At 38.7% G+C, this 25156-nt stretch overlaps 2 protein-coding genes across 3 annotated transcripts in view; both read left to right on the forward strand.

The window, feature by feature from the left end:
- The window catches only part of LOC140166276 (L-rhamnose-binding lectin SML-like), a 60436-nt gene that overhangs the window by 24257 nt on the left and 11023 nt on the right, over positions 1–25156 (forward strand). The window lies entirely within an intron of this gene.
- Positions 1547–23305, forward strand: LOC140166275 (uncharacterized). Its single transcript, XM_072189684.1, has 10 exons — positions 1547–1597; positions 2990–3052; positions 12325–12385; positions 13788–14098; positions 14501–14645; positions 15974–16450; positions 18156–18466; positions 18870–19014; positions 20342–20818; positions 23011–23305. The coding sequence occupies exons 3-10, from the start codon at positions 12325–12327 to the stop codon at positions 23166–23168; spliced, it is 2085 nt and encodes a 694-aa protein (XP_072045785.1). The 5' UTR covers positions 1547–1597; positions 2990–3052; the 3' UTR covers positions 23169–23305.

The following is a 25156-nucleotide window of genomic DNA, read 5'->3' on the forward strand; positions in this document are numbered from 1 at the left end:
GTATCATTTTACCATTTTCGCATGTGTTCAAAATAAGTAGCCGGTGGTATAATCTTGAGTAACGGTGGTCTTGAAGGCCGCATAGCAGAGGACTTTTGGACAGTGCTGTCACTTTCATTATCGTATTTAGACGAGCCTAGGACAACAGCAACAAAAACAAAACACAAAAACACACACACACCCCAAGGAGAGAAAAAAGCAGGAACACGTAAACTGTTCAAAATCGTTTGCCTTGCGTGTGTAACTGTAACATATGCGATATATCCGGCCTCACTGATAGCCAGAATGCACCCAAGTGACTCTCAAAGTGCAGTAAACTAGCACTGACTCTCAAAAGGAGTCGCCTGACTGTCACAAGAGAGTCAGTTGACTCTACCCGTGGAGTCAAGTGACTCTACCTGTGGAGTCGTACCTGACTTTCACTACAGAGTCCATTGACTCTACCCGTGGAGTCAATTGACTCTACAGTCAGTATCATCGACGCGGTACACGTGTATTGCTGTGGTAGCGGCCATTTTGCATTATGCTGCTGCTGTTTGCTACTGATCATTCGCACGTTGTATCATGTGTTGGTGTTTGGAAAGTGTGACGTGGTATTTTCATACTGTAGGCTAACGTGGTCTTGAGCTGGATTCCACAGAAGAATTTTAACCTAACGGTGAGGTAAAGCTAGTAATAGTAAGCTTTCCTACCTGTAGTCGGACTGTCGAAGTGACCCTGTAATAGAGCCGGGTGACCTTATATGGAGTCTGGGTTACTCTAGAAGCAGACTCTAGAAACATGTCCAAAATGACTCCATATTGGGATTCAAATAACTCCTGTGTAGAATCATCAAATTATGACTTTTCAGGGGAGTCAGATGACGCCCAATATGGAGTCATTTTAGAGGCAGAGTAGCTGGACTTAGCTTAGAGTCACCCTGATTCCAGTTTGGCTTTCAGTGCTACATTAAATACAGCAATATCTTTGATTCGAGCAAGCTATCTATAATATGTAGGTAAACCATATATTGACATAAATATCTCAAATGAAGTTTAATACGGTCCGGGAATACGGCATACCACCCCCTGTTTCGCTGTGACACGGGACCACAATGCATTTCACATGCACATATAATCTTTGGCTTGTTTGAAGTTTGAAGACAATCCATATCCTAAAACAATAGGGTTACCCTTTCAAAATATTCTAAAATTCTTTACCTTCGGTAATTACCAGATTAGTTAGGAAAGTATACGTCTTTGTTGATTGATGCGCATCGTTACTGCGCATATGTTGAACTGTGTTGTTCTACGGTAAATACGTAAAGGCTTTTGAGAATTACCGAAATAGTCTATTGCCACGTGTGGCTTGGCGTTTCAAACCATTAACCTAATTAACATGCTGGGGGACTTTGAAACGAAACCACTGCTAAAATTCCCACGTGAAGGCAATTAACTTGCATCAGTAATAACGGCTATTAGCCCATGAAATAGAAAAGAAACCACAGACTTATTTCATATAAACATGATGCACTCATAACCTGAATTGATTGGCGTAGCATCTGGCACAAACATATACTGAAGGGTTTGCGAACTCATGTGTTTGTCCTTTCGCAAAGGTTTGTTTTTACTGCGTTCTTCTTTGTTTGTCTTGTTTACAAGCAGGGAAATTTTAAAAATGACATAAGGAGTGGTATCACGCGACGGAGCTAGCGTGAGTGCCAAGAATTACGTCGCCTGAGGACGGCAGGTTAATGAACATCTACACATCTACACGCATCTTGATCTGAGAGGTCTAATTTCATTGTCATTAAAGGCTTACCCATGCATGTCAAAATGCAAATCAAATACCCCGCTCTTTAAATTGTGCACAGGCAAGTGCACAATGATTCCTGTACGGGTTGCTTTGGGCCACATAATAAGCTGATACCATGCATTGGCTTTTGCGTGGTCAATTCGTAATTTGTCAGTTTTAAAATTGCACGAATTTCCAAACAACGGTTCTATGCTCACGATGGTTATACTTTTGATATCAAATTTGGTATCAACGTTCGAAGGAAAGTGTATAGAAAAGTACTGGTATTATGTAAATTATTTTACCATAAACTTATCAGACTCTGATAAAATGGGGATGGAACTAGTGGCGACTTTTTAATTTCGCTGTGTTTATTTATCAGAGATCATAGACAGATAGTAGGGGTATAGGGTAAGAATTAGAGATTAGGATTGCGGTTGGAATAAAGTTTTTTATGACACTTAACATTTCAACCGCGGACGTTACTGCAATCCGGGACCATGTCTCCGTTTAGCTGAGATGTGCAATAGACAGCAAACAGTCTAATGATGCATTTGAGAGTGCGTCCTCTATTGTTAATATTAGAACAAGTCCTCTGTTAAAGGAGAATTTCGTGATCCTAGCATCCTTTCTTATGACATTTTTCAGTAAATATCCACAAAAAAGTTTACTCCCAAAATTTCAGTTGATTCCGATTTTGCGTTTGCGAATTATGCATGATTATGTGTATCCACTGCTCCATAGACAATGTGTTCAAATTCAAATTTGACGAAATTTTTGCTAAACGAATTAATCTGCAAGAAATTTGTGGTGCATAAACATTATGTAGCCAGAGATATTTTTCAGTGGTATAAAAATCTTTTTTCTTTTAGAAAAGTGGGGGGGTGATGCTGTGGATCACGAAATGCCCTTTTAAAATCAAGAAAAAATTGTATCAAACGATTCAACAAAGTAAAATTAGAACAACAAACACGTGTCATATTTTTTTCCTACCTGTTTTTTGTTTGTTACATCCTGTGACATATGGTTATAGTGTACGTCACTCTCAGTAAAAGGTAAACACCTGGCCAATGGGGTGATTAGTTTCATCATGGAAATTGTTTGATAAGAAAGAACGAGCCATCTCATTGGTTAAAAGTGAAGTGATGTCGAAAACCTGATGATAATTATTTTCTGTTTCATTTCTGCATAAATATCACTGCATACAACCAAACAGCGTCAGCTTCGTTGGAAGATCTTCAACGACGAAGCATCTGAATCAGCACTACCCCTTGTTAAGGTAAGTGTGAGTTGCATTATTTTGGTAATTCGTTAAATATTTAGAGAGGAAATCATCAGATTGAGGCGTTATTCATATCCATCGAATGTTTTATTTAAAACCCTCTGTGATGTTCGACTGCTTCTTGAAACAACGAAAAATATTACATGAATTTTCGTTATTGGTATCCGTGACTATTGATAAGTAATTTACAATAGAAACTTATAGTAAAGATATTTTGCGACTTTTTCGATGATTTGACATACGATTGTGGCTGATACTTATTGTGACAACTTTGTTTAAAGTAGACATATTTAACGTGTTCTTTGAAAAATGTTGACAGGAATGTGGGAAACACTTTGCATTACTGAACTTTAAAAGTGTAATTTCAAAACAGGCCTGCGGGGTAACTTCAGGCTTGTTAAAACAGCCCTGCGGGTTTAAAACAGGCCCGTTGAAACCAAAATTATTATACTTAAATGTTTAATATTGTGGTTTTTTTTCTGACATTACTGAAAAACAAACAAACAATGTTTTTCATTAATTTCATTAAGGTACATCTCATAATTTTACTGATCTAATGGAAACATTTTAAGATAAATACTTCTAATATTTGAACATTTATTATTCATAATTATTATGTAGTTCCTGCACAAAATGGTCAAAGGCAAGTTTCATTAAAATTGCATTTTGCTGTGTTAACCATTGCCTTCTTATGTAGCATGCGGGTCAAGTTAAGAAATCATTAACGTTTGCACAGTATTTTTTGTGGGATCTGAGAGTACTTCAGACATCGAATTGCATTTTGAATACGAGTAATGTCCTTCTGATATCAAATAATTGTGATTTTTTTAAATTCGCAATATGATACAAATTGTATGACAAATTATTAAAATATGATATCAATTTTTAGTCATTTGCCATAAAAAATAAAATTATATCGCGAATTAAAAAAAACATAATTATTTGATATCAGAAGGACATTTTCGTATTCAGAATGCAATTCGATATGTCTGATGTGCTCTCAGGTCCCACATAAAATACTGTTCAAACGTTAATACCAGAGTCCTTAAGTTAAGGATAATCATAGCAGAGTGCAGGGCATTAGTCAAGATAAGAACCGCGATAATTATGAATTGAAATCGGTTCATTAAACATCTAACTTAGATAAAGAAAATAGCTTCAAATAAAACACGATTGGTTATATAAGCCCCATTCTGCGCCTGACTGACAATGCGACAATCAGGACTTATTGTCGTTTCATCTTTTCTGTTTCGGGAGGTCTATTGTTCAGAAACGAAAACGCAAAGGATTAAGTAGGATGGTGTGTAAGTTGACTTCATTGTTACGTTTGGGGCATCATGCTTCTCATTTGAAGAGGTAATAATAGGTGCTGTCAATCACACTGTCTGTCAATAAAGGTTGGACAAGTCAATTATATGCAACACTGGCGTCTCAAGTGGGCAATCTTACTCATGTCAGTCATTTAACTAGGCAGGATAGGCCTACATCAGGTCCGAACGCAAATTTGGTGTCATTATAGTCCATATTACTATGACATTTAAAAAAAGGACCCCTGCCTCTTCTCCTCTGGATATCTGAATTATATTGGATGTTGTATTTCCTTTACCCTTCTCCCCCTCTCACTGTTTTAGCAGTAGGTCTATGATCAACGCGGAAAAATCAAAATAAACGGAATAAACTCCTCCCTGCTCTGCTCGCCCCATCTCTCCTCTCGATCTCCTCTCGATCTCCTCTCCTCTCCTCTCCTCTCCTCCCTTCTCCTCCCCCTTCTCCTCCTCCCTCTCCTCTCTCCTCTCCTCTCCTCTCCTCTCCTCTCCTCTCCTCTCCTCTCCTCGCCTCGCCTCTCTCCTCTCCTCTCCTCTCCCCTCCTCTCCTCTCCTCTCCTCTCCTCTCCTCTCCTCTCCCCTCCTCTCCTCTCCTCTACTCTCCTCTCCTTTCCTCTCCTCTCCTCCACCAGATCATCTCCTCGACGGTCTCATCATCCCCACTCTCTCAAATAATATACATTTAAAATAGATTTGAGTCTGGCAATTTCGCCTGAAGCAATTATCAGATTACCAATTCCAATGAAAGAAATCCTATTAGTTTCACTTCAACGCACTTCCCTGGTGTTGCATATTACCAAGTTTTAAGGTGTATTTGGGACGAAAATAATTCCCCGTTTAATCGCTACATAATCATAATATGACCGATTTTTTGCGCGATTGCACGAACAAGTATACGTAATTCTTGGCAACACTGATTACTATTGATTAATTTATATTAATCATGTTAATGTATATTTCTACGCTGGACTATTTTCACAATCTACTCCCGCTTAGGCTGGAGTACCTATACACCCAACGCAAGTCAATTGAAGCCGTACAATTTATCGCGAATTTACGACCGTAAAATTTAGATAGTCACTTCTTTTGTCTAGATTAGCATCAACCCTCTCATCTCACTTTTTCATGTCAGAAATAAACATAATTCCCGAAACCGAAACAGAAGTGATCTTCGTTCAACTTTTCTGTAGTCAACAAAAGACTAGAATAAAAAGATTGTTCACACGTACCATGCTAACACTTCAAATAACAATGAGATCCGAAACCGAAACCGGAAACCGAAACCGAAACAGAAAAGATAAAACGAGGGCAAACCACACACCACAGGAAGTATACGCTGGCGAAGTTACGTAATAATCGGATGAACTACCATAACAATAGGTGAAAACTATTTTGAATATACCGCGCTGCACTGATACTTTCACGCGGTACCTCTGCATTGAACCATATCATGCTGATCACTTGCACCTGTAAGATTAGTATCATTGAAGAGACCAGTATTGTGTTCAATCTATAACTGCAGACATACACAGGTGATTAGTTCAACCTGCTTGTAGTGCAGCGCGATATGTTCAAAATTGTTTTTACCTATTGCTATGGTAGCCAATCCGATTTATTACGTGACCTCGCCAGCGTATACTAGTATTCTATACTTTGTTGATGTTATGTAATTAGATGTTGCCCGAAGGAGGGGAGCGCGTAATTACGTTGTAATCTTAGTTTTCTATTAATTTTGTAAATATTGTATATAGGCCTAATGTGCTGCAAATAGGGCACTCCGGTAGTGATTGTCCTTTAATAAAAAAGAAAAATTTCAGGGGCACAGCTGATAAAAAATGCAGTTGCATCATGCAATTTTTGTTTTCTAGAGATACTATACATGTCTTCGAGCTTCCCAAGAAGGCTTTATTGGGGTGATATGCGCGTGTAGCGAGCCAAAAAAATAAAATTTGACATTATTTTTGCCCATGATCTGGATGAAAATGGCTTTTCATAATGTGTGCGCGCAGCGAGCAAAAATTTTGCCCTTTTTCTCTTCCTTTGCCCTCCAAATTGTCTCTTTCATTTTTGGTCAGAGGGGCACTTTTTTCTTTCAGTCTGCCCCGTCCCCCGCTGGCTACGCTACTGACTTACCCTCCTCCCATTGAGGCTCCATGATGCAGTCATGTCTACAGTAGAATTCATCTCGACCTTTGCAGGACTTAAACCCCATTAAAAGCTATTAAACCAAGATAACACTCATTGAAGCAGCTCAACTGATTAAATCAGATCTTCTCTGGTTGTGCACAAGTGTCTGTTTTCAATGTGCGACATCGCAATAAAGCTGGTATTATAGCTTCAGTTGGGTAACCGATTATAAAGGAAACGAAAGGAAACAATGGTATGTGTACCTTTGTTCACGAAATGAGACAAAGACCTGCTTTTTGTTAACCAGCATTCTTCAAAATGTTGACTTAAAATTGTTGACTTAACACGGTTTGGAAATAATTTCTTCATATTTTGGTGTTATCTGTCGTTTACATATCCTTCCTAAAACACAAAAGTGCGACCTTCTCCAAACATCTAAATTAGCTAAAAATTTAGGACATGTTACAAAACTATATTTTCTAGAACCTATTTAGAATAGTTTAAATGTAGCTTGTACCGTTTTTTTTGTGGCATCCTTCAGAACGGAGCGGTCCGTTACCAATATAGCTCAATATTTTCGGTCAAATCTCCATTCAATTAACACGGGGAGTTGGCTAGCTATGAGCTAGCTATGCTTTGCCCTCACTCATATTTTACAAAAGTGCGACCATTTCTGAACATCTAACCTAGCTGTAATTTTAGGTCATGTTAGAGAAACATATTTGCTAGAAGTTTGGAGAATAAATTAAATATTGGCTGGTTATTTTTCACACAGTGATCAGAGGCGGATTTAAGGAAAAGGGCCCTGTCAGCAAAATATTCCGGGGGCCCAATAGTAAAGAGTTGCAATCAGGAGCGTGCCTGATTTTTTTGTCGGGAGGAGGGCAAGAATAAATTTGGCCAGTGAGCATTAGTTCGGCCCAATGTTATGAGATATGTGCGCGTAGTGCGAGAATATTCATTCCATGTCATACTATTTAGGCCTAAAGTAAACATGGTAAAAGTTGATGTATTTTGGTAAATGTCGCGTGAAGCGCGCGAAAATTTGCAATTTCACACTATTCTATATCCAAATCGTGGGTTTATCAGATTTGTGAGTGTTTAAACGGTAGGTACTAAAAGAACAAGGAATATTTCATTCATTCATTCATTCAATTTATTCATTCATTCATTCAATTTATTCACACATTTCCTTTTCTTTCTGTTTTTGTTTGATAGTTAAGAAGCAAGCAAAATCCCAGATTCAGGTCCAGAATCAATTTTACTATCATAATCTGACCTCAATGAACAGGAAGCCAATACGTTAGTACGCGTGAATTTTGACATTAGGGGGATGGGGTTGGAAAAAATTCTTAAATCCAGGACCATTTGGCGACAAAACAAATTTATGGTACAAATGCGCGCGAAGCGCGCGAAAATGTTGGCATTTAGAAACATGGTGCAAATGGGGGATTTATCCCACATCCCCCATACACTCCACCGGATCTACGCCTATGCAGCTTAGGGCCTCTGGTCATGGCCGGATTTGCCTTTTGGGGGCCCTGTCCAAAATTTGGAGGGCCCCAAACTCACTGTGAGGAAGGCATATGCACTCAAGTGGCTTAGTTTAATTTGACTTACGTATAAGATTGCGGCAGAAGCATAACAATTTAGAGGGAGCCGAGCATATTTTGTTTTTGATTTTACTATGACATTTGCGGGTGAAGCACGGAAAAAAATTCCGTCTGTTTTAGCCCAAAATGAAGGTAAATTTTGCTATATACAGGCCCAGAGCGCGCTTTGCGCGGGCACTATTTCACCCTATTTTGGCCCAAAACATGGTGTTTAGGTCTAAAAAAGAAGATGCACATGACAATTTTTGGGGCCCACATTTTGGGGACCCTGGGAATGGGCCCATCTGGGTCCTATAGCCCATAATATTTGACATTATGAGGCTCGTGTACCCATGAAAGGTACACTGCCCAAGTGCTGGGTGTACCAACTCAGAACCATGAACTGTTATAGTTGCTTTAAATTACTTTTTAAAAACATTTTAGGCCCTGGGGCAGAGGGCCGCAAATGTTAAAACAAAGGGCCGAGTGGGCCTATAATATTTGACATTTGGAGCTCATGTACCCTTGAATAGTTCTTGAGAAACGAATGGCCCTTTGTATTGACATTTGGGCCCCCTGGAACTCTTGATCTTGGATATCTGGGCCACATACGGGGTCCTTTGTAGTTATAGAGCCAGTTATGATGATACCCTTATATCTAACATTGGGGGCCCTGGGCCCATACTAGATGACCTACTTGTATTTTGAGAATGTATAATGCTCTAGGTACCAATTCGTAGTCCTGATTCTATAAAAATTATATTCCCAAATATTAAATTTGGGCCCCTGGGGCCCTCGACTGGGCCCTCGGCCTTTGACCTCTTGCTGGGGCCAAAACGGACAAAATGAAACTTTTCAAAAATCATAAATGCTGGCATAAATAGAATGTCCTGCACGGGTATATACAGTAAGCCAAAGAATTAAGGTACCAGTTATGTTCACCCCTGTATATCCTAAATAAAGACAAATATGTCAAAATTAAAACAAGCAGTCAATACCTGTACTCTTTAGCTCTGATTTAAGACCTTATTTGTTGAAATTGGTTGAGAATTAAAGAAACGGTGATCTAAAAACCTAATGAAGAAACGAAATCAAAAGTTGCACTTTTGTGTTCTAATCAATGAAAGCACGACGCTAGTTTTAACGTGCTATAATGGAAGCGCAGCGCTAGTTCTCTTGTTCACGAACGCTTTGTGTACAAATCAATAGGGCATTTAATGCAACAAACTGCAACTTTTAAATTGGTATCTTCCTTGGGTTTTGGGATCGCCGTGTCTTTATTTCTTGAACAATTTCAACGAATGAGGTCTTAAATTCGAGCTAAAAGATGCAGTTATTAGCTGCTGGTTCCAATTATGACATATCTGTCTTTGTTTAGGATATACAGGAGGTGAACATAACTGGTACCTTAATTTTTTGGCTTACTGTATATAACCTTTTCAGTACTATTCTACCCACCGCACCTGTGAATCTTGCAGAAAACAATTAAAGCAAAAAAAAAAAAAAAAAGCAGGGGGGCCCTTTGGCCAAAAAAAAACAGGGGGGCCTTGTCAGCAACTGCTGACTTGCTGACAGCTTAAATCCGCCACTGAGTGATGTTAACTAGGCAAGTGTCCATTCTTCCAACATACATCATTTGTAGAGGTCACGCGTCAATGGTGAGAGCACTGTGTATTGTGTATAGGAAAACGGACAGTAACTGCAGTATGCCTAGCAATGTTACCTACAATTTATTATTTAGCGTGCATGTGCATGTACAGGGTGTCCCAGAAAAAATTACCAGGCGAATGAATTTGGACGTAAGTCGAGGAATAGACATCCAAATCCAAAAATCTAAACATCAGCGTGTAGCCCATTTTATTCTGCATCTTATACGCCAATTTTACTGGAATCGGTTGCCTGAGCGCGAAGAAATGAGCAATTACATAAGTCATACGTCAATTCACTTCATTCCAAGTTTGAAAGAAAGATTATTCAACACAATGTGGTTAACTAGTCAACTGTCAATGGGCTTCATATTTTGTTCGGTGAAATCCTTTTCGTTCTTTTTAAACAATCTGTTTCTTGCAAAACATTTAATAAGGTTTTGTTTGAAATATGAAAACCTGCACGATATTGAAAATGAAAGCTTGCATGTAAGATGATGTTCGGTACTTGTAAATATATTTTTCGTTGATGTTGATATAAATGAAATGTTGCATTAAGAATTATTGCATAAAGAATTCCAGTTGGCTTGAAAAAATTCTCACACACATTAATGTTTTTGAAATATTTTCAAGAAATTGTAAAAATTTTTGAAATATTTCCAAGAAATTGTAAAACTTCAACATTAATGTTGCTTGGTATCAAAAATCACACGTAAAGCTGTAAGCACCTGATCATTGTTATTCTTGGCTCAAAATGTTCTTTTGAAAGTTAAGATATAACATTACGAATTGAAGTTGGAAAGCTTCCAATTGCAGAAATAAAGTTTTTTTCGGACAAACAGTTACTCATCTTCAGTAAAAGCATGAATGGCATAACACCGTCCGATTATAAACTATATAATGTGGACTAAATTTAATGAGATACACAAACTTTAGGAAGCGGTGAGCGAGTATGAAAAACCCGCCTGTTGATCAAACTTGGAATGAACTGAATTGATGCACGCATTATGTAATCATCCATTTCTTCGCAACCAGTCAACCGAATCAAATAAAATTTGCGTATGTGATGCACAACAAAATAAGCTATGCGCTACATTTGTAATTTTTTGATTCTGATGTCTATTTCTTCTCGACTTACGCTCAATTTTATTCGATCGGTATTTTTTTTCTGGGACACCCTGTATAGTCACCCTATGATGGATATAGAGATTCCAATAACCAATATCTTTCTCGGGTGCCGATTTAAATCAAATTACATCTGATTTTTTAATTTATGTTGTGGTGTTTTTAACTTATGAAAAATACTTATATTAAGGGCTCTGGTAACAACGTTTGCACAGTATTTTTTGTGGGACTTGAAAGCACATCAGGCATATCGAATTGTATTCTGAATACGAGGAATGTCCTTAGAAGGACTGATATCAAATAATTTTGATTTTTTTTTTTTAATTGGTGATATAATACAAATTTTATGAGAAATTATTAAAAACGATATATTTTGATTTTTTTAAATATATTTAACAGTCCTCCAAGTGAAATTTATAAATGTAATGGTATGTTTACTTAAAGTGTATGTAGCTTGGAGGAAAATCCGGCGATCATTTCTGTTTGACATTTCGTATTGAAGATACACATTTTTCTCCCAAGAAGAAAGATCTCAATTTTATAGGCGTTTTTTGGAAAAAAATTAAAATCTAAAATAAAAATTTTCAAATTATTGTCGGCTTTTCCTCCCAGCTACATACAACTAAATATCATTTCAAATCAAATTACATTTTTACTTCGAGGACTGTTAAATGTCAAAAATATCAATTTTTAATAATTTGCCATAAAATTTGTATCATATCGCAAATGTCATCACATTCTTCGTATTCAGAATGTAATTTCAAATGTTTGATGTGCTCTCATGTCCCACAAAAACGTTGTTACCAGAGGCCTTAAATTTTAATGTTGATGAATTTTAAACGCCTGGGAAAGTGGTGGTTTCCTTATCGGAAGACTAATTAATATTGAACCCATGCTATGAGGCACTTAGTTTAAATTATATTAGCCACTCACTGTTAGCCACTAGTTCAATCCTGGATTCCTGAGTGGAGTACTGTGTACCAGGTACCCATATCCGTATCCAGGAGAAGGGTACGAGTCTTAGGCCATTAGTACGGTCCACGTCCAAGGATATGGGTACGAGTTCGGGTACGAAGACAAAATAGGGCATGAGTACGGATACGGGTACTGGTATGGAATTGGGACTCGAGTACGGGTACGGGTGTTTCATGTGGACATGACGATGCGGGTTCGAAGCCTGCATACGGACAGTCACCTCAAGCATGATACAATTGAGCCGCCAGCTTAAAGTGTTTTTGTTCATAGTGCTATTTTCTGTAAATGTGTGCTCCAGCATGTGCACTAGCAATGACCTGTGTTAGGAGGTCACGATTTGCCGGCGGATTTACTTCTATTTTCCGGACAAGTACTAAATTCAAACTCCACATAACTCACGGTCACAATCTTTGGATATGCAAGTACTTTAAAACTTTAGGCCTCTGTTGTTGAATTGTCTTAAATCTTATTTTTTCCAGATGAATTTTGTCTCGCTATTGTGCATTGTGGGCTTAGTAGGGTCTGCTATAGCTATAGAAGGTGGGTATTTTTTATTCTTAAAGTTCATTTCAATTTGTTTATCCATATCGTCCATCCATTCGTTCGTTCGTTCGCTCATCCATTCATTCATTCTTTCATTCATTCTTTCATTCATTCATTCATTCATTCATTCATTCATTCATTCATTCATTCATTCATTCATTCATTCATTCATTCATTCATTCATTCAATAATTTATTCATTCATTCATTCATTCGGACATAATTTATTACATAGTAAATACCATACTATGGGAACATGCATCTCCAAAAATCGTATATTATTTTGTCTATATGTTAGCAAGGAGTATTCAGGTTTTGCTAGTTTTCACCATCCCAGCTTGTCATACTATAAATTACCCCCATGACACCCCTTACTACATTTAACCCCATCTTCTGTCTTTTCTTCCTAGCTAGACACATGTTTGTCCCATATAAAGCCAACGAATCAAGTGAACCTGGATGATTTGGATCCAAAATGACCAAAAAGTCAATCCAGGTTAAAATGGAAATGTTCCTTAAAATTTCAGAAAAAGAGTACAACGACATGGCAGGCTTACAGTGGGTTGATATTTGGTTATGAACCATCATTCTGTGAAGGGGTTTCAGGGATTACCATCTTTGATGTTACATTGATCATGCCAATTTACACAAATAAACAACCAATTTGAGATCTTTTGCAGCCATTTCAACTAGGCTTATTAGAAAGATTGCGATGTCGACCGTGCGTTAATAAGGCGTTTAAAACGGCATTCAATATTGCTAGTCTGTGTTTCAAGCTGGATTGTGCTCATTTTTTAAGAAGGAAAAGAAGGCGGCTGGAGCAAAGACTACCATCTGATCTTGTCACTAGAGGTCAGTTTCAGATTTGGAATAGATCGCGGCGTTTGGAAATCGCAAACTCTCTATAATGTTTAAGCCAGTCAAACGGCTGGAGGGCCATACGCAATGTTCCTGATTTACCAGCTTGTTTTGGTGCTTTAATGTTTGTTTTGTATTTTGCTTCTCAAGAAGACATCCAATTTGAAAAAAATATATAGTTTACTCGCCCTCGGTAAGCATTGGGCATTTTAAGATGCGGACAACCAACAATAAGGGAATGAGAGGTCAAAATGCAAATTGCTCAAATGTTTTAGATATCCTTATGATTAAATACCACTGATTCGAGCTGTGCAGTGCTGGGCAAACAGAGAGGGACTATTTTCCTGTATTTTCCTGAAAAAGGTGCTTTTCTGAGTAACATGCAGAAATTACATTTTCTATCATTATTTTACAGTTTTGTTGAAAAGTCTAAAGTTCATCGTACGTTGAAATGTTGCAGTTACTTATATAGTTTCAAAATAAGCGTTACCAATTTAAATCATACCAATTGAATATTCTTGTATATTATTAACTGTTAATAGCTTGCAGAGGCCCCCTCGGAGTAGCGGATGGTCGGATAAGTGACGATAAGATCACAGCTTCCACCGAATGGGCTACTAACCACGGGGCTACCAATGCTCGTCTGAACCGTAAAGCGCAGGGAGGTACTACTGGAGCATGGAGCGCAAAAGCCAATGACGACAAGCAATGGATTCAGGCAGAACTTAGCACCTCACAACTTGTTACTGCCGTGCAGATTCAAGGAAGGCCAGCCTATCAACAGTGGGTGACAAAATACAAAGTTCAATCCAGTACTGACGGTGAAGATTGGGAGTTTGTTGATGGGGGATTGGTGAGTTGTTATCTTCATGTGTACTTGACGAACGGCGGTGCGGGAATGTTAAATATCGCGTGTTGAGATCCGGTTCTTATTTTTTCTCCGTGTTTATGGTCAATATGAGTTTGTTTTAAATAAAACCATCAGATTCGTGATTGATAAGTATTTTTCTAACATAATAAGGCATGATGTTGTGATTACCGGAGACTTTCCTTTAAGAGGAATAAGAACAGAAAGAAGTAAATACCTGTTGTAATGTGAGATATTTTACCATGTTTACGGTGCCAAGGACTTTAATTCTATTATTTAATTATCATTGTTTTTTTTTATATAAGCAAACACCAACAAAATACTGCTATTTCTGCAATGCAAATTACATCTAGTTCTTATTTATGTTGAAATTATTCCTTATCACAGACATTTGATGGAAACACCGACCAAGAAACGGTTGTCACCAATTTCTTTAAAACACCAGTTACAGCGAGGTACATCAGAATACGCCCTACAGAATGGAACAACCACATCAGCATGCGGTTTGAACTTCTTGGTTGTGAAGATCAAGGTAAAACATGTTCTAGCTACAGCGCTAGCTCAAAGTCATTTCGCTAGGATTGCGATACCCGAATAGAGAACACGGGCGCGAGCAGAGGGCCATAGGCGCGACGCAACTACATGCCTCGATCTACTACAAACTTGCACAAACATTCCTATGCTTGTATGATGGACATTGCAGGCTTACAATGGGTTAATTTTTGGTGGTTATTAACCAACATTCTGTGAAGGGGTTTTTCAGGGATTACCATCTTTGATGTTCCATCGATCATGCCAACTTACACAAATAAACAACCAATTTGCCATATTTTGCAGCCATTTCAACTAGGCTTATTAGAGAGATTGCTATGTCGACCGTGCGTTAATAAGGCGTTTAAAACGGCATTCAATATTGCTAGTCTCGGTTTCAAGCTGGATTGTGCTCATTCCTCAAGGAGAAGAAGAAGGCGGCTGGAGCAAAGACTACCGTTTGGTCTTGTCACTAGAGGGTGATGCGCTTCGATTTTGAACTTGACATCACGGCGTTTTGGAAACTCTCTGTAATGTTTAAGCCAGTCAAACGAGTGGAGGGCCATACGCAATGTTGCTGATTTAACAGCTTGTTTTTGGAGCTTTAATGTTTGTTTTGTATTTTGCTTCTCAAGAAGACATCCAATTTGGAGAAAAAAAGTTCACTTGCCCTCGGTCAGCATAGGGCATTTTAAGATGCGGACAACCAAGGGATTGAGTGGTCAAAAATGCAAACTGCTCAAAGTTGTTAGATATCCTTATGATTATATACCACTGATTCGAGCTGTGCACGTGCTGGACAAACAAAGTGGGGCTATTTTCCTGTATGACACCTGAAAAGGCGCTTTTCTGAGTAACATGCAGAAATTACATTTTCTACCATTATTTTACAGTTTTGATGAGATTCCCCTCCCTACTGGTGTGTTTTTCTAAAGTCCTAAAAAAAGGAGGTTGCAATGTAAATTTGTGGCCTTTATATTTCAGTACTTCAGTGCAAGTCTCAAGGTCATCAAATGTTGTAATGTTACACTTATTTATCTTCAAAATAAGCATTGAAGAATTTAGATTAGTAGCATCCACTACTCAAAATATTGGACCTGCCTGTCGTCTATCACACGGTAGAGGATAGTCAAAACAAAAATTCCTATCGTTTATTCTCTAATCGTTAAGCTTTTTTGACTCTGATGCTGGGGATATCAACCGTAATCTCAATACACAACATTACCCGTCATTGTCGCACCGTACCGCAGTGTAAATCTGCTTAAATACTGAGAAATTTCTGCAATTGATATTAAAATGGTTCCACTATTATTTAATTCATACTTACAGGCGATGGTTGCACAACAGGTTGGCCAATAGTAAACCGTGGAGGTCCAGACAGCAACGGTTGGACGATGGCATCACCAGATCAAAAGTTTACTTGTAGTGGTCAAGTTACAGCGTGGAAATATCAAGGAAAGTCCTCACGACCATTTCGAGCCATAGTATTCAGACCGACTGGTGGCGCTGATACTGAATTCGAAATTGTCGGCATCAATGACATACCAGCAGGTGCAGCTAACACACCAGTCAATTATGTAGTACCAGAAAATGACCGTATTACAGTCGCAATTGGCGATGTAATTGGATGGTCGTTTGGAGGTGGTGTGATAACATATAATGGTGGAGGGAGCTACAAAGTCCGATGGGTTGGCGGGAATCTACATGCTGGCTTAGCAGCCACTCAAAACGTTAATATCAATGGAGGTGTACAACAACGGGAATATTCCATTGAAGCAACGGTTACTTCAGATCCTACGGTTACAGGTAACACATTAATACTTATTAGATATTGCTGTGGTCACCAACCACGAACATAGCCATGCTGTTTATTAGAACTTTGACTCGCGTTGCTAAACTATACTAACTGCCTATTACACATTTTTCAACAGAAAGCAAAACCAATATTCATCAAATGTAAAATGGAAATGTTACTTTAAAATTTCTGAAAAAAGAGTACAACGACTAGTACAAACCAGCACAAACCAAACATTCCTATTCTTGTATGATGGACATTGCAAGCTTACAATGGGTTGATTTTTGGTTATTTTGGTTATTAACAGTCATTCTGTGAAGGGGTTTCAGGGATTACAATCTTTGATGTTCCATCGATCATGCAAATTACACAAACAAACAACCAATTTGCCATCTTTTGCAGCCATTTCAACTAGGTTTATTAGAGAAATTGTGATGTCGACCGCGCGTTAATAAGGCTTCAAAACGGCATTCAATATTGCTAGTCTCGGTTTCAAGCTGGGTTGTGCTCATTCCTCAAGAAGAAGAAGATGGCGGCTGGAGCAAAGACTACCATCTGGTCTTGTCACTAGAGGGTGAAGCGCTTCGATTTTGAATAGATCACGGCGTTCGGAAATCGCAAACTCTCTATAATGTTTAAGCCAGCCTGGGTCATACGCAATGTTCCTGATTTAATAGCTTGTTTGGGGGCTTTAATGTTTGTTTTGTATTTTGCTTCTCAAGAAGACATCCAATTTGAAAAAAAAATAGTTTACTGGCACTCGGTCAGCATTGGACATTTTAAGATGCGGACAACCAACAATAAGAGAATGAATAGTCAAAAATGCAAATTGCTCAAATGTTGTTAGATATCCTTACGATTAAATAATACTGATCCGAGCTGGGAAGTGCTGGACAAACAGAGAGGAACTATTTTCCTGTATGACATCTGAAAAAGGTGCTTTTCTGAGTAACATGGAGAAATTTTGCCAACCAATTTGCCATCTTTTGCAGCCATTTCAACTAGGCTTATTAGAGAGATTGCGATGTCGACCTTGCGTTAATAAGGCGTTCAAAACGGCATTCAATATTGCTAGTCTCGGTTTCAAGCTGGATTGTGCTCATTCCTCAAGAAGGAGAAGAAGGCGGCTGGAGCAAAGACTACCATCTGATCTTGTCACTGGAGGTCAGTTTCAGATTTTGAATAGATCATCGCGGCGTTTGGAAATCGCAAACTCTCTATAATGTTTAAGCCCGTCAAGCGACTGGAGGGCCATACGCAATGTTCCTGATTTAACAGCTTGTTTTGGTGCTTTAATGTTTGTTTTGTATTTTGCTTCTCAAGAAGACATCCAATTTGAAAAAAAATATATAGTTCACTCGCCGTCGGTCAGCATTGTGCATTTTAAGATGCGGACAACCAACAATAAGGGAATGAGAGGTCAAAATGCAAATTGCTCAAATGTTTTAGATATCCTTATGATTAAATACCACTGATTCGAGCTGTGCAGTGCTGGGCAAACAGAGAGGGACTATTTTCCTGTATTTTCCTGAAAAAGGTGCTTTTCTGAGTAACATGCAGAAATTACATTTTCTATCATTATTTTACAGTTTTGTTGAAAAGTCTAAAGTTCATCGTACGTTGAAATGTTGCAGTTACTTATATAGTTTCAAAATAAGCGTTACCAATTTAAATCATACCAATTGAATATTCTTGTATATTATTAACTGTTAATAGCTTGCAGAGGCCCCCTCGGAGTAGCGGATGGTCGGATAAGTGACGATAAGATCACAGCTTCCACCGAATGGGCTACTAACCACGGGGCTACCAATGCTCGTCTGAACCGTAAAGCGCAGGGAGGTACTACTGGAGCATGGAGCGCAAAAGCCAATGACGACAAGCAATGGATTCAGGCAGAACTTAGCACCTCACAACTTGTTACTGCCGTGCAGATTCAAGGAAGGCCAGCCTATCAACAGTGGGTGACAAAATACAAAGTTCAATCCAGTACTGACGGTGAAGATTGGGAGTTTGTTGATGGGGGATTGGTGAGTTGTTATCTTCATGTGTACTTGACGAACGGCGGTGCGGGAATGTTAAATATCGCGTGTTGAGATCCGGTTCTTATTTTTTTCTCCGTGTTTATGGTCAATATGAGTTTGTTTTAAATAAAACCATCAGATTCGTGATTGATAAGTATTTTTCTAACATAATAAGGCATGATGTTGTGATTACCGGAGACTTTCCTTTAAGAGGAATAAGAACAGAAAGAAGTAAATACCTGTTGTAATGTGAGATATTTTACCATGTTTACGGTGCCAAGGACTTTAATTCTATTATTTAATTATCATTGTTTTTTTTTATATAAGCAAACACCAACAAAATACTGCTATTTCTGCAATGCAAATTACATCTAGTTCTTATTTATGTTGAAATTATTCCTTATCACAGACATTTGATGGAAACACCGACCAAGAAACGGTTGTCACCAATTTCTTTAAAACACCAGTTACAGCGAGGTACATCAGAATACGCCCTACAGAATGGAACAACCACATCAGCATGCGGTTTGAACTTCTTGGTTGTGAAGATCAAGGTAAAACATGTTCTAGCTACAGCGCTAGCTCAAAGTCATTTCGCTAGGATTGCGATACCCGAATAGAGAACACGGGCGCGAGCAGAGGGCCATAGGCGCGACGCACCTACATGCCTCGATCTACTACAAACTTGCACAAACATTCCTATGCTTGTATGATGGACATTGCAGGCTTACAATGGGTTAATTTTTGGTGGTTATTAACCAACATTCTGTGAAGGGGTTTTTCAGGGATTACCATCTTTGATGTTCCATCGATCATGCCAACTTACACAAATAAACAACCAATTTGCCATATTTTGCAGCCATTTCAACTAGGCTTATTAGAGAGATTGCGATGTCGACCTTGCGTTAATAAGGCGTTCAAAACGGCATTCAATATTGCTAGTCTCGGTTTCAAGCTGGATTGTGCTCATTCCTCAAGGAGAAGAAGAAGGCGGCTGGAGCAAAGACTACCGTCTGGTCTTGTCACTAGAGGGTGATGCGCTTCGATTTTGAACTTGACATCACGGCGTTTTGGAAACTCTCTGTAATGTTTAAGCCAGTCAAACAAGTGGAGGGCCATACGCAATGTTGCTGATTTAACAGCTTGTTTTTGGAGCTTTAATGTTTGTTTTGTATTTTGCTTCTCAAGAAGACATCCAATTTGGAAAAAAAGTTCACTTGCCCTCGGTCAGCATAGGGCATTTTAAGATGCGGACAACCAAGGGATTGAGTGGTCAAAAATGCAAACTGCTCAAAGTTGTTAGATATCCTTATGATTATATACCACTGATTCGAGCTGTGCACGTGCTGGACAAACAAAGTGGGGCTATTTTCCTGTATGACACCTGAAAAGGCGCTTTTCTGAGTAACATGCAGAAATTACATTTTCTACCATTATTTTACAGTTTTGATGAGATTCCCCTCCCTACTGGTGTGTTTTTCTAAAGTCCTAAAAAAAGGAGGTTGCAATGTAAATTTGTGGCCTTTATATTTCAGTACTTCAGTGCAAGTCTCAAGGTCATCAAATGTTGTAATGTTACACTTATTTATCTTCAAAATAAGCATTGAAGAATTTAGATTAGTAGCATCCACTACTCAAAATATTGGACCTGCCTGTCGTCTATCACACGGTAGAGGATAGTCAAAACAAAAATTCCTATCGTTTATTCTCTAATCGTTAAGCTTTTTTGACTCTGATGCTGGGGGATATCAACCGTAATCTCAATACACAACATTACCCGTCATTGTCGCACCGTACCGCAGTGTAAATCTGCTTAAATACTGAGAAATTTCTGCAATTGATATTAAAATGGTTCCACTATTATTTAATTCATACTTACAGGCGATGGTTGCACAACAGGTTGGCCAATAGTAAACCGTGGAGGTCCAGACAGCAACGGTTGGACGATGGCATCACCAGATCAAAAGTTTACTTGTAGTGGTCAAGTTACAGCGTGGAAATATCAAGGAAAGTCCTCACGACCATTTCGAGCCATAGTATTCAGACCGACTGGTGGCGCTGATACTGAATTCGAAATTGTCGGCATCAATGACATACCAGCAGGTGCAGCTAACACACCAGTCAATTATGTAGTACCAGAAAATGACCGTATTACAGTCGCAATTGGCGATGTAATTGGATGGTCGTTTGGAGGTGGTGTGATAACATATAATGGTGGAGGGAGCTACAAAGTCCGATGGGTTGGCGGGAATCTACATGCTGGCTTAGCAGCCACTCAAAACGTTAATATCAATGGAGGTGTACAACAACGGGAATATTCCATTGAAGCAACGGTTACTTCAGATCCTACGGTTACAGGTAACACATTAATACTTATTAGGTATTGCTGTGGTCACAAACCACGAACATAGCCATGCTGTTTATTAGAACTTTGACTCGCGTTGCTAAACTATACTAACTGCCTATTACACATTTTTCAACAGAAAGCAAAACCAATATTCATCAAATGTAAAATGGAAATGTTACTTTAAAATTTCTGAAAAAAGAGTACAACGACTAGTACAAACCAGCACAAACCAAACATTCCTATTCTTGTATGATGGACATTGCAAGCTTACAATGGGTTGATTTTTGGTTATTTTGGTTATTAACAGTCATTCTGTGAAGGGGTTTCAGGGATTACAATCTTTGATGTTCCATCGATCATGCAAATTACACAAACAAACAACCAATTTGCCATCTTTTGCAGCCATTTCAACTAGGTTTATTAGAGAAATTGTGATGTCGACCGCGCGTTAATAAGGCTTCAAAACGGCATTCAATATTGCTAGTCTCGGTTTCAAGCTGGGTTGTGCTCATTCCTCAAGAAGAAGAAGATGGCGGCTGGAGCAAAGACTACCATCTGGTCTTGTCACTAGAGGGTGAAGCGCTTCGATTTTGAATAGATCACGGCGTTCGGAAATCGCAAACTCTCTATAATGTTTAAGCCAGCCTGGGTCATACGCAATGTTCCTGATTTAATAGCTTGTTTGGGGGCTTTAATGTTTGTTTTGTATTTTGCTTCTCAAGAAGACATCCAATTTGAAAAAAAAAAAATAGTTTACTGGCACTCGGTCAGCATTGGACATTTTAAGATGCGGACAACCAACAATAAGAGAATGAATGGTCAAAAATGCAAATTGCTCAAATGTTGTTAGATATCCTTACGATTAAATAATACTGATCCGAGCTGGGAAGTGCTGGACAAACAGAGAGGAACTATTTTCCTGTATGACATCTGAAAAAAGTGCTTTTCTGAGTAACATGGAGAAATTTTGCCAACCAATTTGCCATCTTTTGCAGCCATTTCAACTAGGCTTATTAGAGAGATTGCGATGTCGACCTTGCGTTAATAAGGCGTTCAAAACGGCATTCAATATTGCTAGTCTCGGTTTCAAGCTGGATTGTGCTCATTCCTCAAGAAGGAGAAGAAGGCGGCTGGAGCATACGCAATGTTCCTGATTTAATAGCTTGTTTGGGGGCTTTAATGTTTGTTTTGTATTTTGCTTCTCAAGAAGACATCCAATTTGAAAAAAAAAATAGTTTACTGGCACTCGGTCAGCATTGGACATTTTAAGATGCGGACAACCAACAATAAGAGAATGAATGGTCAAAAATGCAAATTGCTCAAATGTTGTTAGATATCCTTACGATTAAATAATACTGATCCGAGCTGGGAAGTGCTGGACAAACAGAGAGGAACTATTTTCCTGTATGACATCTGAAAAAGGTGCTTTTCTGAGTAACATGGAGAAATTTTGCCAACCAATTTGCCATCTTTTGCAGCCATTTCAACTAGGCTTATTAGAGAGATTGCGATGTCGACCTTGCGTTAATAAGGCGTTCAAAACGGCATTCAATATTGCTAGTCTCGGTTTCAAGCTGGATTGTGCTCATTCCTCAAGAAGGAGAAGAAGGCGGCTGGAGCAAAGACTACCATCTGATCTTGTCACTGGAGGTCAGTTTCAGATTTTGAATAGATCATCGCGGCGTTTGGAAATCGCAAACTCTCTATAATGTTTAAGCCCGTCAAGCGACTGGAGGGCCATACGCAATGTTCCTGATTTAACAGCTTGTTTTGGTGCTTTAATGTTTGTTTTGTATTTTGCTTCTCAAGAAGACATCCAATTTGAAAAAAAATATATAGTTCACTCGCCGTCGGTCAGCATTGTGCATTTTAAGATGCGGACAACCAACAATAAGGGAATGAGAGGTCAAAATGCAAATTGCTCAAATGTTTTTAGATATCCTTATGATTAAATACCACTGATTCGAGCTGTGCAGTGCTGGGCAAACAGAGAGGGACTATTTTCCTGTATTTTCCTGAAAAAGGTGCTTTTCTGAGTAACATGCAGAAATTACATTTTCTATCATTATTTTACAGTTTTGTTGAAAAGTCTAAAGTTCATCGTACGTTGAAATGTTGCAGTTACTTATATAGTTTCAAAATAAGCGTTACCAATTTAAATCATACCAATTGAATATTCTTGTATATTATTAACTGTTAATAGCTTGCAGAGGCCCCCTCGGAGTAGCGGATGGTCGGATAAGTGACGATAAGATCACAGCTTCCACCGAATGGGCTACTAACCACGGGGCTACCAATGCTCGTCTGAACCGTAAAGCGCAGGGAGGTACTACTGGAGCATGGAGCGCAAAAAGCCAATGACGACAAGCAATGGATTCAGGCAGAACTTAGCACCTCACAACTTGTTACTGCCGTGCAGATTCAAGGAAGGCCAGCCTATCAACAGTGGGTGACAAAATACAAAGTTCAATCCAGTACTGACGGTGAAGATTGGGAGTTTGTTGATGGGGGATTGGTGAGTTGTTATCTTCATGTGTACTTGACGAACGGCGGTGCGGGAATGTTAAATATCGCGTGTTGAGATCCGGTTCTTATTTTTTCTCCGTGTTTATGGTCAATATGAGTTTGTTTTAAATAAAACCATCAGATTCGTGATTGATAAGTATTTTTCTAACATAATAAGGCATGATGTTGTGATTACCGGAGACTTTCCTTTAAGAGGAATAAGAACAGAAAGAAGTAAATACCTGTTGTAATGTGAGATATTTTACCATGTTTACGGTGCCAAGGACTTTAATTCTATTATTTAATTATCATTGTTTTTTTTTATATAAGCAAACACCAACAAAATACTGCTATTTCTGCAATGCAAATTACATCTAGTTCTTATTTATGTTGAAATTATTCCTTATCACAGACATTTGATGGAAACACCGACCAAGAAACGGTTGTCACCAATTTCTTTAAAACACCAGTTACAGCGAGGTACATCAGAATACGCCCTACAGAATGGAACAACCACATCAGCATGCGGTTTGAACTTCTTGGTTGTGAAGATCAAGGTAAAACATGTTCTAGCTACAGCGCTAGCTCAAAGTCATTTCGCTAGAATCGCGATGCCCGAATAGAAAACACGAACGCGAGCAGAGGGCCAGAGGCACTATGCACCGACATACCTCGATCTGTTTGCTAATGGATAGGGTTGGTCGCCGGGGTGGGTCTACAGTGGGTCGATTTTAGTAATCAATCGTGGTTTTCTTAAAGGGTTGCAAGGGTTACTTTTAACTCGGATTATTATTAATGTAATGGCATGAGGGCCAGAGGCGCTATGCACCGACATAACTCGATCTGTTTGCTAATGGATAGGGTTGGTCGCCGGGGTGGGTCTACAGTGGGTCGATTTTAGTAATTAATCGTGGTTTTCTTAAAGGTTTGCAAGGGTTACTTTTAACTCGGATTATTATTAATCGAATGGCATGAAGTTAAATGAAGGAGGTTTTAGGTATTGTCCGGGGTGGCAAACGTAATTTTCCTGATAACACAGCGTCTCTTCTCGTATATATAAATTTTATCCTTCGTTTTCGGTCGTCTAAGTCTGACATACCACACATGTCGCATGCCTTCGTTGGTTCAAAGGCCACACAGAAGTCAAACTGATAGTTCCCCGGGATCAGCCCAAAATGCCTCTTCCCCCACCCACAAATAACATAGCACAGTGACGCACTTATACACACATGCATTGTTATTGCCTATAGCGTCTATATGGTATTGACATAATTGAGAGTATGTGATGTAATCGACGAATTTCAGCCAATGGCCACGAGATGTTTTAATATTATGGTTCAAAGGGCATTAAGAGTGCAACACGGCTGTGTTCGTGGTCTTAGACCACAGCGGTTTTGAACTCATAGAATAATTTGTTCTTTGAGCCAAGAAAATGTGATTAAAAAAAACTACTTTTACTACTATATGGTATTGACATAATTGAGAGTATGTGATGTAATCGACGAATTTCAGCCAATGGCTACGGGATGTTTTAATATTATGGTCCAAAGGGCATTAAGAGTGCAACACGGCTGTGTTCGTGGTCTTAGACCACAGCGGTTTTGAACTCATAGAATAAATTGTTCTTTGAGCCAAAAAAAAAATGTGATTAAAAAAAATATGTTTAGCTAATTTTCTAAACGTGTAAACCGCTCCCGAACGTTTAAATGTTTAATATCAACAGCCTAGTATTATACATAGAAAGATTTTAACTCTTGATCTCAATACAAAATATTTACCTCCGTAATTTACAGCTGTTGCTACTACAGCCTTCTTCAGCGGACTGACCCGATCGAGCACACTTG

Source organism: Amphiura filiformis, chromosome 12 (assembly GCF_039555335.1).
Source record: "Amphiura filiformis chromosome 12, Afil_fr2py, whole genome shotgun sequence".
Lineage (NCBI taxonomy): Eukaryota > Metazoa > Echinodermata > Ophiuroidea > Amphilepidida > Amphiuridae > Amphiura > Amphiura filiformis.